The 16,000-nt window shown below is 50.0% G+C and overlaps 1 protein-coding gene across 1 annotated transcript in view; it reads right to left on the bottom strand.

Moving 5' to 3' along the window:
* rnf17 (ring finger protein 17) overlaps positions 1-16,000 on the bottom strand; it is a 128,925-nt gene that overhangs the window by 24,513 nt on the left and 88,412 nt on the right. The window contains exons 27-34 of the mRNA XM_072444159.1: positions 13,704-13,815; positions 13,195-13,358; positions 12,940-13,059; positions 12,778-12,858; positions 12,590-12,712; positions 6,934-6,990; positions 2,161-2,268; positions 1,712-1,838 (exon numbers count right to left, since the gene is read on the bottom strand). Coding sequence (XP_072300260.1) covers positions 1,712-1,838; positions 2,161-2,268; positions 6,934-6,990; positions 12,590-12,712; positions 12,778-12,858; positions 12,940-13,059; positions 13,195-13,358; positions 13,704-13,815 — 892 coding nt within the window. The remainder of the gene's footprint in view (positions 1-1,711; positions 1,839-2,160; positions 2,269-6,933; positions 6,991-12,589; positions 12,713-12,777; positions 12,859-12,939; positions 13,060-13,194; positions 13,359-13,703; positions 13,816-16,000) is intronic.

Below are 16,000 nucleotides of genomic sequence, written 5' to 3'. Positions count from 1 at the left end.
GTGGGTGGTGCTGTAGGGTAGTGGGTGAGTGAGGTACTGTAGGGTAGTGGGTGGTGCTGTAGGGTAGTGGGTGGTGCTGTAGGGTAGTGGGTGAGTGAGGTACTGTAGGGTAGTGGGTGGTGCTGTAGGGTAGTGGGTGGTGCTGTAGGGTAGTGGGTGGTGCTGTAGGGTAGTGGGTGAGTGAGGTACTGTAGGGTAGTGGGTGGTGCTGTAGGGTAGTGGGTGAGTGAGGTACTGTAGGGTAGTGGGTGGTGCTGTAGGGTAGTGGGTGGTGCTGTAGGGTAGTGGGTGGTGCTGTAGGGTAGTGGGTGGTGCTGTAGGGTAGTGGGTGAGTGAGGTACTGTAGGGTAGTGGGTGGTGCTGTAGGGTAGTGGGTGGTGCTGTAGGGTAGTGGGTGGTGCTGTAGGGTAGTGGGTGAGTGAGGTACTGTAGGGTAGTGGGTGGTGCTGTAGGGTAGTGGGTGAGTGAGGTACTGTAGGGTAGTGGGTGGTGCTGTAGGGTAGTGGGTGGTGCTGTAGGGTAGTGGGTGAGTGAGGTGCTGTAGGGTAGTGGGTGGTGCTGTAGGGTAGTGGGTGAGTGAGGTACTGTAGGGTAGTGAGTGGTGCTGTAGGGTAGTGGGTGAGTGAGGTACTGTAGGGTAGTGAGTGGTGCTGTAGGGTAGTGGGTGAGTGAGGTACTGTAGGGTAGTGGGTGAGTGAGGTACTGTAGGGTAGTGGGTGAGTGTGGTACTGTAGGGTAGTGGGTGAGTGAGGTACTGTAGGGTAGTGGGTGAGTGAGGTACTGTAGGGTAGTGGGTGAGTGAGGTGCTGTAGGGTAGTGGGTGAGTGAGGTACTGTAGGGTAGTGGGTGGTGCTGTAGGGTAGTGGGTGAGTGAGGTACTGTAGGGTAGTGGGTGGTGCTGTAGGGTAGTGGGTGAGTGAGGTACTGTAGGGTAGTGGGTGGTGCTGTAGGGTAGTGGGTGAGTGAGGTACTGTAGGGTAGTGGGTGGTGCTGTAGGGTAGTGGGTGGTGCTGTAGGGTAGTGGGTGAGTGAGGTACTGTAGGGTAGTGGGTGGTGCTGTAGGGTAGTGGGTGAGTGAGGTACTGTAGGGTAGTGGGTGGTGCTGTAGGGTAGTGGGTGAGTGAGGTACTGTAGGGTAGTGGGTGGTGCTGTAGGGTAGTGGGTGGTGCTGTAGGGTAGTGGGTGAGTGAGGTACTGTAGGGTAGTGGGTGGTGCTGTAGGGTAGTGGGTGAGTGAGGTACTGTAGGGTAGTGGGTGGTGCTGTAAGGTAGTGGGTGAGTGTGGTACTGTAGGGTAGTGGGTGAGTGTGGTACTGTAGGGTAGTGGGTGAGTGAGGTACTGTAGGGTAGTGGGTGAGTGAGGTACTGTAGGGTAGTGGGTGGTGCCGTAGGGTAGTGGGTGGTACTGTAGGGTAGTGGGTGAGTGTGGTACTGTAGGGTTGTGGGTGGTACTGTAGGGTAGTGGGTGGTACTGTAGGGTAGTGGGTGGTACTGTAGGGTAGTGGGTGAGTGTGGTACTGTAGGGTAGTGGGTGGTGCTGTAGGGTAGTGGGTGGTACTGTAGGGTAGTGGGTGGTACTGTAGGGTAGTGGGTGAGTGTGGTACTGTAGGGTAGTGGGTGGTGCTGTAGGGTAGTGGGTGAGTGTGGTACTGTAGGGTTGTGGGTGGTACTGTAGGGTAGTGGGTGGTGCTGTAGGGTAGTGGGTGTGGTACCGCGGGGGAAGCTGCTGAGTGGTGGGACTAGGTCGATGGCAGCGTTGATTCTGTTCAGAGCATCATCTAAACTCTCTCCGTTGATCTCGGGGCCGTTGCTCGCTCCTTCCAGGGGCCACAGAAACAGCTGCAGAGAGATTTACTTGAGTGTGACATTTCTTCAAACAACTTTGTCATCAAACAAACTAACAATAATGCAATTTATGAATCGCAAAGTCAAATGAGTTGTGTGGGTCGCCATACGACCCGTTGGGATGAAAGATGATGGTGGTGCAAGGCTGGTCCACCCCAATTGTGGTTTTAAAAAACTGAATACAATAAAGGGTTTGTGGGAGCCAGGAACTAACTGGACAGATATGAATACATACTTTTACTCAGTTTGAAAATCAGGTACTCCAGCTTTAATATTTGTAATGGTGAGTAGCCGTGGATCCCAGTGTATGTTGTACCTCGTTAGGTGTCCACAGATGCTTCACTCTGACAGGGAAGTCCTCTCCTTCAGGGGGCAACTCGGGGTAAATGAAGGAGCCCAGCAGCTGCTCCTCCTCCAGCAGACCCTTTAAGAGAACACCAGTCACATTCAGACTTTCCACTTTAGCTTTTCAATGTGACAAGCAATATAAACACTAAGACTACAGATTTTGGAAGGCGATGCATAAGATAAAAAACAAGCCAATGCATCAGTGTTATATAGAGGGGAAGCATTGACTTGACTGTGCCTCATAGAGACTATTTATATTCTGAATGTGGACTATTGTATAAACAACTCAATTATGTTCAAAAGAATTGATGAGACGGAACATTAAATTGCCTGCTACGTAGATGATCCAATCTCTGGATACAAATGAAATGAAATGCAGCCCCCTCTGACTTTCAAATAGACCCATTTAAATGGCAAGCGGAATCCCTTAGATATTTAGGTGTGGTACTTCATAGAGAACTATCAACAGTACTGGAGAAAATGTATACCCCTATTTTTACTATTATAAAAGAAGATCTTGAAAAATGTACTCTTATCCCCTACTTAAATCTAAGTGAAAGGACTGAAACTATTAAAATTAATGTTTTGCCCAGGTTTCTCTGTCTGTTCCTGACAAGTCATATTTCCATCCCCAGTCGGCTGTTTGATGAGTAGAATAAAACAATCTTGAGATTTATATGGCAAAACATTGCAATTAACAAAAGAAAAAGGAGGTGGGATTTACCTCTTCTGAAAAATGTATTTCTGCTCAAATCAGAGCGTTGCTGGTGTGATCAAGAATGTCACATTCAGTCAGACATCAATTGTCTTATGCTGAGAGTCATGTGGTGCCGGGGGTTCCTGTACAGGTCTTATACTGAGAGTCATGTGGTGCCTGAGGTTCCTGTACAGGTCTTATACTGAGAGTCATGTGGTGCCTGAGGTTCCTGTACAGGTCTTATACTGAGAGTCATGTGGTGCCGGGGGTTCCTGTACAGGTCTTATACTGAGAGTCATGTGGTGCCTGAGGTTCCTGTACAGGTCTTATACTGAGAGTCATGTGGTGCCGGGGGTTCCTGTACAGGCCTTATACTGAGAGTCATGTGGTGCCGGGGGTTCCTGTACAGGTCTTATACTGAGAGTCTTGTGGTGCCTGAGGTTCCTGTACAGGCCTTATACTGAGAGTCATGTGGTGCCGGAGGTTCCTGTACAGGTCTTATACTGAGAGTCATGTGGTGCCTGAGGTTCCTGTACAGTTCTTACTGCAGATGACAGACGCTTGAGTCATGAGGAGGAAGTGAAGAATCCCTGGGTCAAATCTGTTCTTACAACATGGAAGGAGCTGATCAGAACAAACTAAACAAACATGTTACAAACTTAAACTCGTAAAGTCTTATGACCAAGGATTTGTGTCAAATAGGACTGACCTTAGATTTAAAGTCTGGATTACATGAGGGTTTTTCACCAGATGTAAAAGAGAATCAACTGAAAAGCTTTGATAATTGAAAAAATCCTTTGACTTTGAGAAACAGGACTTTAATAGGTTTTGACAAATAAGGAGTTATAATAACTAAGATTAACAAAGTAATGACAATTATAACCTCTGATTAAGATGTTTATTAAAGGTTGAATAGACGATTTTTTTGACCAAAATCTGAGTCTTATTTCCTCGTGGCGTGGACAGTCGATTAGTCCTGCCACGTATCAATCATAAAACGCACCTACTGTTCACCTGCAGCCGCGTGCGGCTTGTCCCCACGAGCAGCACGGTTCCGCGTGTCTAAGCGCATTGATCTATCATAATATAGTTCCCTCAGTGACGGGACAAAATGAAGACGGAGAAAGACAGTTGGAGCTGACTGAGAAGAAGACGGAAATCTACAGGAAACGAAAGATGTGATGCGATCCGTCGCGCTAATAAACATACGCACGTGTGTGTTGTATCAGTCCACACGGGGGAGTGGCATGAGCACGGGGGAGTGGCATGAGCACGGGGGAGGGGCATGAACACGGGGGAGGGGCCTGCGTTCTCAAATCGCCAAAAAATCGTCCATTGCGCCTTTAAGGCTTATAAATCTGAACTTTCCAGGGGAATTATATCCAAATGATATCATTGCATTTCTAATCTGGACAAATACTCAATTAAATATATTGGGAAGATGTTTGTACTTCCCTGTGGAGGACAAAATCACATGTTTTCAGAGTTTTGTTGGAAGAATGTGTCACGTTTTTTCATAAGTCCATGTGAAAATGCCCATTATTCACAGGGAAATACAGACTGTTGGAGAAACTGTGGCAGTCAGGAAGCAAACCACTATCAGGTGTTCTGGGAATGTCCTGTGGTTCAGGAGTTTTGGACTGAAATTAAGGGTGCACTACAGACTGTTTTTGGAACTATGAACTTGGGCCTGAGGACTCCTGCCATGGACACAATAATTTCCTCTGGGACATAATCTGGCAGCAGCTAAAAAGGCCATCACAAAAAATTGGAAGACACAAATTACACCGACAATAAAGGACTGGACCTTTATTTTATGATCTGTTATTCACTGTCGTCCTCAGTAACTGTTGTTGTGATTTGGGGCGTTACAAAAATAAATTGAATTGAAAATACCTTGGACATTCGTGAAATGGAAAGGATCACTTTTGGACTTAATTTGAAAATAGACAAATTTGACAGACTGTGGATGTTACAGAAAACATATGCTGTGGCCCTCTACTTTGTGACATTATAGACTCCTCAGCTCCTGATCTTACCTGGTCCCTCCCGTCAGCCCATGATTGATAATCACACGTCTGCGCTGACATGCTCTTGAAGAGCTAGCTAGCTGTTCTGCTTGTGTGTGTGAATTTATCTCATGCAAATGTTATCAACTGTCTCCTTCCTTGGTCTTTGTGTCCTTTGTTTTCTTCTACCTGTGCCATTTGCCTTTCTCCTTTAAGAAATGTAAATGTTTCTATTGCAGTAGGTCATGTGACCACCTGTTTGACCTGTAGTCTATAAATGAAGGTGAATCCCTCGATGGGGACCAAATCAGTGAGGGCGAGACAGATCAGTGAGGGCGAGACGGATCAGTGAGGGCGAGACTGATCAGTGAGGGCGAGACGGATCAGTGAGGGCGAGACGGATCAGTGAGGGCGAGACGGATCAGTGAGGGCGAGACGGATCAGTGAGGGCGAGACTGATCAGTGAGGGCGAGACGGATCAGTGAGGACGAGACGGATCAGTGAGGGCGAGACGGATCAGTGAGGGCGAGACGGATCAGTGAGGGCGAGACGGATCAGTGAGGGCGAGACGGATCAGTGAGGGCGAGACGGATCAGTGAGGGCGAGACGGATCAGTGAGGGCGAGACGGATCAGTGAGGGCGAGACGGATCAGTGAGGGCGAGACTGATCAGTGAGGGCGAGACGGATCAGTGAGGGCGAGACGGATCAGTGAGGGCGAGACGGATCAGTGAGGGCGAGACGGATCAGTGAGGGCGAGACGGATCAGTGAGGGCGAGACGGATCAGTGAGGGCGAGACGGATCAGTGAGGGCGAGACGGATCAGTGAGGGCGAGACGGATCAGTGAGGGCGAGACGGATCAGTGAGGGCGAGACGGATCAGTGAGGGCGAGACGGATCAGTGAGGGCGAGACGGATCAGTGAGGGCGAGACGGATCAGTGAGGGCGAGACGGATCAGTGAGGGCGAGACTGATCAGTGAGGGCGAGACGGATCAGTGAGGGCGAGACGGATCAGTGAGGGCGAGACGGATCAGTGAGGGCGAGACGGATCAGTGAGGGCGAGACGGATCAGTGAGGGCGAGACGGATCAGTGAGGGCGAGACAGATCAGTGGACGAGTGAGTGACAAGTCCACAGGGAGCTTAATCCTCAAACAACAGGATTAAACATTCACTTTGGAGGAAATAATCCGTTCTATTGTTTGACTTTATTTCTTAATGATCGTTAGAAGAGAAACCCTCAACTTTAACTTCAACTTCAACCTCAACCTCAACCCTAGCCTTAACCCGTTATAGCCTCATGGCTAACCCTAACCTTAACCTCAACCCTAACCTCAACCTTAACCTTAACCCTAACCTCAACCCTAACCCTAGCCTTAACCCGTTATAGCCTCATGGCTAACCCTAACCTTAACCTCAACCCTAACCTTAACCTCAACCTTAACCTTAACCCTAGCCTTAACCCGTTATAGCCTCATGGCTAACCCTAACCTTAACCCTAACCCTAACCTTAACCTTAACCTTAACCTTAACCTCAACCTCAACCTTAACCCTAACCTTAACCCTAACCTCAACCCTAACCTCAACCCTAACCCTAGCCTTAACCCGTTATAGCCTCATGGCTAACCCTAACCTTAACCTCAACCCTAACCTCAACCTTAACCTCAACCTTAACCCTAACCTTAACCCTAACCTTAACCCGTTATAGCCTCATGGCTAACCCTAACCTCAACCTCAACCTTAACCCTAACCTCAACCTTAACCTTAACCCGGCGCGGTCTAAAACGGCGCTAAAACGTGGTCAAATAGCGGTGCAGTTTCAGGAGCCGCGGCGCGCAGCCGGCACAAAAATAACATGTCAGTTTGGGCCGCGGCTCTGCAGACACTCCCTAAAAACAGATGGCGGAACCTTCTTGAGGCCACTTCACCACAGTTTCTTCAGGCACCGTCTGAGCAGGGATTATACCACTACAGGATTGTCATGCTTTAATCCATGCACAGTTCTATGTTTATGCAGGCAAATAAACCCCAGCCTTACCTCAATGTCAATATCCCAGTCATCCAGAATGGCAGGGGTTGAAAGCTCAGAAGTTCTCTGTAGAACACACTTGTTAGTATTGACCTAGTAAACATCAGACTGACGCAGAGACACTTCTTTGTCATAGTGTTCACTTCAGCTTGTACCTGTAATATATATGTTGTACCTGCAATATATATGTTGTACCTGCAATATATATGTTGTACCTGCAATATATATGTTGTACCTGTAATATATATGTTGTACCTGCAATATATATGTTGTACCTGTAATATATATGTTGTACCTGCAATATATATGTTGTACCTGCAATATATATGTTGTACCTGCAATATATATGTTGTACCTGTAATATATGTTGTACCTGCAATATATATGTTGTACCTGTAATATATATGTTGTACCTGCAATATATATGTTGTACCTGCAATATATATGTTGTACCTGTAATATATATGTTGTACCTGTAATATATATGTTGTACCTGTAATATATATGTTGTACCTGTAATATATATGTTGTACCTGTAATATATATGTTGTACCTGCAATATATATGTTGTACCTGTAATATATATGTTGTACCTGTAATATATATGTTGTACCTGCAATATATATGTTGTACCTGCAATATATATGTTGTACCTGCAATATATATGTTGTACCTGCAATATATATGTTGTACCTGTAATATATATGTTGTACCTGCAATATATATGTTTTTCCGTGGCTCGTATTCAAACCACTGGAAATTTGCCACATTTTGTCACATCACAACTACACATTTAAATAAATTGTATCGCAACATTTTGTGAAAGAGCAACACAAAGTGGCACACAATTGTGAAGGGAAAGGAAAATTACACACAACTTCCAGATTTTTATTCAATAAAAAACTGAAACGAGCAGCGTGCTTAAAGACGCAATGGACGATTTTTCGGCAATTTGAGAACTCAGGCGGAAGTGCACATGCCACTCCCCCGTGATCATGCCACTCCCCCGTGATCATGCCACTCCCCCGTGCTCATGCCACTCCCCCGTGCACATGCCACTCCCCCGTGCTCATGCCACTCCCCCGTGCTCATGCCACTCCCCCGTGCTCATGCCACTCCCCCGTGCTCATGCCACTCCCCCGTGCACATGCCACTCCCCCGTGCACATGCCACTCCCCCGTGCTCATGCCACTCCCCCGTGCTCATGCCACTCCCCCGTGCTCATGCCACTCCCCCGTGCACATGCCACTCCCCCGTGATCATGCCACTCCCCCGTGATCATGCCACTCCCCCGTGATCATGCCACTCCCCCCCTGCTCATGCCACTCCCCCGTGCACATGCCACTCCCCCGTGTGGACTGATACAACACACACGTGTGTTTGTTTATTAGCACGATGGATCACATCACATCTCGTCTCCTGTAGATTTCCGTCCACTTCTGCGTCAGCTCCAACTGTCTTTCTCCGTCTTCATTTTGTCCCGTCACTGAGGGAACTATATTATGATAGATCAATGCGCTTAGACACAGAGAAACATGCTGCTCTGCAGGTGAACGAGGCTCTGCAGGTGAACGAGGCTCTGCAGGTGAACGAGGCTCTGCAGGTGAACGAGGCTCTGCAGGTGAACGAGGCTCTGCAGGTGAAACAGGCTCTGCAGGTGAACGAGGCTCTGCAGGTGAACCAGGCTCTGCAGGTGAGCAGCAGGTGTGTTTTATGATTGACACGTGGCAGGACTAATCGGCCGTCCACGCCACGAGGAAATAAGACTCAGATTTGGGACAAATTGAGGTTGAATCGTCCATTCAACCTTTAAGTATTCAGGCCCTGAGTCTATATTTGTGGAGCTGTCTTTCTCTTGGGGTTTGTCTCTACAGCTTTGCTCACCTGCAGATTTAAAGATTTAACCTTTTGCACTTTCTTCTTTACAAATCAGCTCCAGCTCAGTCAGATTTGATGGAGGGCGTTTGTGAACAGCAGTTTTACAATTGGCTCCAAGTCTGGGCCATTCCAACACATGAATATGTTTTGTTTGAAACATTCCATTGCAGCTCTGGCTTTATGTTTAGGATTGTTGTCCTGCTGAAGGTGAAGCTCCGCCCAGTCTCAAGTCTTTTATAGACGCAAACAGGTTTTCTTCTCAGATTGTCCTGTATTTAGCTCCATCCATCAGCTCTGAGCAGCCCCACAGCACCATGTGGGACAGTGGGACAGACTGTGTTCAGAGTCATGTGGGACAGACTGTGTTCAGAGTCATGTCCCTCCACAATAAGACTACTTAAGGCTGTTTTACTGTTAGCCACACAATAGTTGTCCTGTGGCAGATTCCCTGTTGGACAGCGTCCCTGTTGGACAGAGTCCCTGTTGGACAGAGTCACTGTTGGACAGCTCCCCTGTTGGACAGCTCCCCTGTTGGACAGAGTCCCTGTTGGACAGCTCCCCTGTTGGACCAAGTCCCTGCTGGACAGAGTCCCTGTTGGACAGAGTCCCTGTTGGACAGCTCCCCTGTTGGACAGCTCCCCTGTTGGACAGCGTCCCTGCTGGACAGCGTCCCTGTTGGACGGTCTTGGTAGGTTTGCATGTACTCCTTCCGTTTCAGGATGATGGATTGAACATTGCTCTGAGATGTTCACAGTTGGATAAATCTTTGTAGAACTTAACCCTGTTTAAACTTCTCTTCCTCCCGTTTCCGTGGTGTGCTCCTTGGGCTTCACGAGGCTGTTGGTGTGCTCCTTGGGCTTCATGAGGCTGTTGGTGTGCTCCTTGGGCTTCATGAGGCTGTTGGTGTGCTCCTTGGGCTTCACGAGGCTGTTGGTGTGCTCCTTGGGCTTCACGAGGCTGTTGGTGTGCTCCTTGGGCTTCACGAGGCTGTTGGTGTGCTCCTTGGGCTTCATGAGGCTGTTGGTGTGCTCCTTGGGCTTCACGAGGCTGTTGGTGTGCTCCTTGGGCTTCACGAGGCTGTTGGTGTGCTCCTTGGGCTTCACGAGGCTGTTGGTGTGCTCCTTGGGCTTCATGAGGCTGTTGGTGTGCTCCTTGGGCTTCACGAGGCTGTTGGTGTGCTCCTTGGGCTTCACGAGGCTGTTGGTGTGCTCCTTGGGCTTCACGAGGCTGTTGCTTCACAGAGCAGCTGCTTCTCAGTCCTTCAGCTTCAGGAAGCTTCTAGCTGCAGCTGTCCACTCGGGGAAAAAGGCTGAATACTTGTGCGCGCTGCACTTTTCTAATTCTTTTTGAATCTGTAAATCATGTATCATTTTGTGTCGCTTCATGTTGCTCTTTCACAGATAAATGCCAATATAATCTATTTAAGTTTGTGATCTTGACATGACTGAATAAGGAAAAGTTCCACAAGCCCCTGCATTATGTCCATGCAGCATTTATCATTCCTGTTTATTCAGTTGACCTCATTCATGCCGCACGGAGACGCCGCACAGACACGGAGACGCAGCACAGACACGGAGACGCCGCACAGACACGGAGACGCCGCACAGACACGGAGACGCCGCACAGACACGGAGACGCAGCACAGACACGGAGACGCAGCACAGACACGGAGACGCAGCACAGACACGGAGACGCCGCACAGACACGGAGACGCAGCACAGACACGGAGACGCCGCACAGACACAGAGACGCCGCACAGACACGGAGACGCAGCACAGACAGAGACGCAGCACAGACACAGAGACGCCGCACAGACACAGAGACGCCGCACAGACACAGAGACGCCGCACAGACACAGAGACGCCGCACAGACACGGAGACGCCGCACAGACACAGAGACGCCGCACAGACACAGAGACGCCGCACAGACACGGAGACGCCGCACAGACACAGAGACGCCGCACAGACACAGAGACGCCGCACAGACACAGAGACGCCGCACAGACACGGAGACGCCGCACAGACACAGAGACGCCGCACAGACACGGAGACGCCGCACAGACACAGAGACGCAGCACAGACACGGAGACGCCGCACAGACACAGAGACGCAGCACAGACACAGAGACGCCGCACAGACACAGAGACGCCGCACAGACACAGAGACGCCGCACAGACAGAGACGCAGCACAGACACGGAGACGCCGCACAGACACGGAGACGCAGCACAGACACGGAGACGCCGCACAGACACGGAGACGCCGCACAGACACAGAGACAGAGACGCCGCACAGACACAGAGACGCCGCACAGACACAGAGACGCCGCACAGACACAGAGACGCCGCACAGACACAGAGACGCCGCACAGACACAGAGACGCCGCACAGACACGGAGACGCAGCACAGACACGGAGACGCCGCACAGACACGGAGACGCAGCACAGACACAGAGACGCCGCACAGACACGGAGACGCAGCACAGACACGGAGACGCCGCACAGACACAGAGACGCCGCACAGACACGGAGACGCAGCACAGACAGAGACGCAGCACAGACACAGAGACGCCGCACAGACACAGAGACGCCGCACAGACACAGAGACGCCGCACAGACACAGAGACGCCGCACAGACACGGAGACGCCGCACAGACACAGAGACGCCGCACAGACACAGAGACGCCGCACAGACACGGAGACGCCGCACAGACACAGAGACGCCGCACAGACACAGAGACGCCGCACAGACACAGAGACGCCGCACAGACACGGAGACGCCGCACAGACACAGAGACGCCGCACAGACACGGAGACGCCGCACAGACACAGAGACGCAGCACAGACACGGAGACGCCGCACAGACACAGAGACGCAGCACAGACACAGAGACGCCGCACAGACACAGAGACGCCGCACAGACACAGAGACGCCGCACAGACAGAGACGCAGCACAGACACGGAGACGCCGCACAGACACGGAGACGCAGCACAGACACGGAGACGCCGCACAGACACGGAGACGCCGCACAGACACAGAGACAGAGACGCCGCACAGACACAGAGACGCCGCACAGACACAGAGACGCCGCACAGACACAGAGACGCCGCACAGACACAGAGACGCCGCACAGACACAGAGACGCCGCACAGACACGGAGACGCAGCACAGACACGGAGACGCCGCACAGACACGGAGACGCAGCACAGACACGGAGACGCCGCACAGACACGGAGACGCAGCACAGACACGGAGACGCCGCACAGACACGGAGACGCCGCACAGACACGGAGACGCTACACGGAGACGCCGCACAGACACGGAGACACCACACGGAGACGACCGTGCCGCTCAGACACGCTGCACGGAGACGCCGCACGGACACGGACGCGCCGCACGGACACGGACGTGCCGCACGGACGCGCCGCACGGAGACGCCGCACGGACACGGAGACGCCGCACAGAGACGTCGCACGGAGACGCCGCATGGAGACGCCGCACGGAGACGCCGCATGGAGACGCCGCACGGAGACGCCGCACGGACACGGACGCGCCGCACGGAGACGCCGCACGGAGACGCCGCACGGACACGGACGCGCCGCACGGAGACGCCGCATGGACACGGACGTGCCGCACAGAGACGCCGCACGGAGACGGACGTGCCGCACAGAGACGCCGCACGGAGACGCCGCACGGACACGGACGCGCCGCACGGACACGGACGCGCCGCACGGACACGGACGTGCCGCACGGAGGCGCCGCACCACACGTGACCCCATGCTGCCGTACCAGGGGGGACGGGAACATCTGCTCCAAGGTGCCATGCTTATTTTCACTCATGATGGTGCTGAGGCTTAGCCCGTTCACAAACACCTCCACAGTCAGAGGCTCCCGGGGGCCCACGGGCAGCTCCTACACCAGAAACAATACATTTTATGGTTAGCGTGGACTCAAACAAGTACACACTGCAGCATTACCATAATGTTCACATCCACACAGCGGTTCAGTAAGAGCTCTGTGAGAAGAGCGACAGCGTCCCTCTGCCAGCGTCCGCCCACCTGCACATGTGGACATGTCCAGAGGACGGCCAGTTAAACAGCTGCTATGCATCTATAGCTGCTGTTGCGTTGTGGTCTTACCGGAACTATGCCCTGGAGCTGACAGGGCACACACAGCTGAGGGACGTCCTCAGACAGGAGCCTGGGGTGAACGTGAACAACAGGGATGCTCTCCACATGCCCATAGTCAATGTACTGAACCTGCAAAACACCATCAGCACTGGAGCAGCTTGTGCAGCTTTATATTTCATGGAGTATAGGTTTGTGTGGTAATTCACTGCACATAAACATGCCCAACGACCAAACTAGAATGTGGATGTGATGTTGTGGTCAGACCTTGAGGTGGCCTCCCAGCACCTCCAGCCGCTGCCCTCTGTACCACAGCATGTCCGGGCCATAAATGACACAGCCCTGCACGCTCTTCCACGTGTACTTCTTCTGACACGGGTTACACTTCATGCTTTGCTGAATCGTTTTCTTCAGCTGCTCCAGCTGTCGTTCTACGCACACACAAGAGGCTTTCTATGTACCAGATTTTCCCCACTATAAGTCGCACCTTTTTTTCATCGTTTTGGCCGGGGTGTGACTTATACTTATATTTATACTTACATACTTATACAAGATATTGTTTGTTATTTTCACACTTTCACACATTTCATACTCCAGTGCAACTTACATATGTTTTTTTCTTCCCTATTATGCATTTTTTGTTTGGTGCGACTTATAGTCCGGAAAATATGGTAATTCTGTCCATCTATAAAAACTTCACATTGTTATTCTACAGTTGATATTTACAGTATTTGACCTCAGAAGGCCAGAAAAAGTTCCATGACTGATGGGCTCACCTGCGTTTGTGGTTCGGGCGTAGATGGTTCCATCTTCTCCGATGGCAGACACTGTCATGAGTAAGTGACCAGGGCAGGGCAGCTCAGGGGCGCGGTACAACGGGGTTTGAATCTACAACAAAAAATAATGATTCATGATCTTAATGATCTGCTTCTTAACCCTGAAAAACCCATCATTGTGGTGGAGGTCATTGTGCTGGAGGTCATTGTGCTGCAGGTCATTGTGCTGGTCCTAAACATGTACGAGACGCTTTATCTGAGCAGATAGTCACACTGAAGCCTCCAGTTCTACTGTAAGAAACCTCAGAGTCTGATTGGACCAGGAGCTCTCATTTAAAGCTCAGATAAATCAAGCTTGTAAAACAGACTCTTTCATTTGTGTAATAAAGATCAAATCAGAAAAAAAAGGGACTAAACATGGACCGGCCTCCTGCTGGTGCCAGAGTCAGGACTAAACATGGACCGGCCTCCTGCTGGTGCCAGAGTCAGGACTAAACATGGACCGGCCTCCTGCTGGTGCCAGAGTCAGGACTAAACATGGACCGGCCTCCTGCTGGTGCCAGAGTCAGGACTAAACATGGACCGGCCTCCTACTGGTGCCAGAGTCAGGACTAAACATGGACTTGCCTCCTGCTGGTGCCAGAGTCAGGACTAAACATGGACCGGCCTCCTGCTGGTGCCAGAGTCAGGACTAAACATGGAGCGGCCTCCTGCTGGTGCCAGAGTCAGGACTAAACATGGAGCGGCCTCCTGCTGGTGCCAGAGTCAGGACTAAACATGGACCGGCCTCCTGCTGGTGCCAGAGTCAGGACTAAACATGGACCAGCCTCCTGCTGGTGCCAGAGTCAGGACTAAACATGGACCGGCCTCCTGCTGGTGCCAGAGTCAGGACTAAACATGGAGCGGCCTCCTGCTGGTGCCAGAGTCAGGACTAAACATGGAGCGGCCTCCTGCTGGTGCCAGAGTCAGGACTAAACATGGACCGGCCTCCTGCTGGTGCCAGAGTCAGGACTAAGCATGGACCGGCCTCCTGCTGGTGCCAGAGTCAGGACTAAACATGGACCGGCCTCCTGCTGGTGCCAGAGTCAGGACTAAACATGGAGCGGCCTCCTGCTGGTGCCAGAGTCAGGACTAAAGATGGACTGGCCTCCTGCTGGTGCCAGAGTCAGGACTAAACATGTCAGCTGTGCATATGACTGAAATTATTTTCTTTGCACTCTTCTTTTTAGGTCTTAAAATGTTTTGTGATTTCAATGCATTTTTCCTGTTTAGTGAAGCACTTTGAATTGCCCACTCTTAAAAATGAAATGACCTCGCCTTGTCACTTGACTGACTGGACTAAATAAAGTATATTTATATTGGACTTGGTGCGCCTTAGTTTAAGTTCCATTTGGATGTATTTTTTGTATCTTTCTTTTATTTGCTATGGTCTCTGGTCTTGTTCTTTTTCATTTTTTTTTTTTTGGTTAACTGTTGAAATAATAATATATATATATATATATATATATATATATATATATATATATATATATATATATATATATATATATATATATATATATATATATATATATATATATATATATATATATATAAAACTTTCAACATATTCAGCCTAAAGATAATTGAACACATTCAGCCAAGAGAGTGGTCTAAACAAATTTTCCTCAAGTCAGCAAGTTCAGTCTTTATCAAGCAAACACTTTCACCTTTGGGACAATGACACTGCAAAGAAGATTCACACACACTGTTTCACCTTGTTCTTTTGGTTTGAACTGGGCATGTTGGAGTTTAGTCTATAACAGACTGTGAGAGGCGAAGATCGTTCTCAAGGTCTTTATTTGGTGCAAACAGGGAAAAGAGTAGGAACTCCGTTTAATGAAGTTTTATATAGATGTGTCTTGGGTCTGATGTAATGGCCTGACCTCAGCTTTAAGACTTTTTATACCAGTTCACAGATAATGAGAAAGTACACAGTAAAAATATCATGTCCCATATGATAAATATGACACAGAAATATAAGAAATGACAATAGCTTGGTCAATATTCACAATTCCCCCTTTTGATCACATCCACATGTGATCACACTAAAGAAGTGCCAGACACAACCTCACAAAATAGAATGTAAACCCCATCTCAAATAGTAGAAAAAGCTTCAGTTGTTTCATCTGGACTCAGAAAAAATAGACGTTTCGACTCTCATCCAAGAGTCATTGTCAATAACAGAATTTAGGTCGAGAACTCCGATATTAATACTGTTCTGTGGTAAGACCCGCCCATTGGGAGGAGCCTTCCTG

The sequence above is a fragment of the Eucyclogobius newberryi genome, unplaced genomic scaffold (genome assembly GCF_026437365.1).
Source record: "Eucyclogobius newberryi isolate DKJ021-1_F unplaced genomic scaffold, fEucNew1.0.hap1 SCAF_14, whole genome shotgun sequence".
Lineage (NCBI taxonomy): Eukaryota > Metazoa > Chordata > Actinopteri > Gobiiformes > Gobiidae > Eucyclogobius > Eucyclogobius newberryi.
The sequence above is the reverse complement of the archived record's forward strand: the minus strand, read 5'-3'. Positions and strand labels throughout refer to the sequence as shown.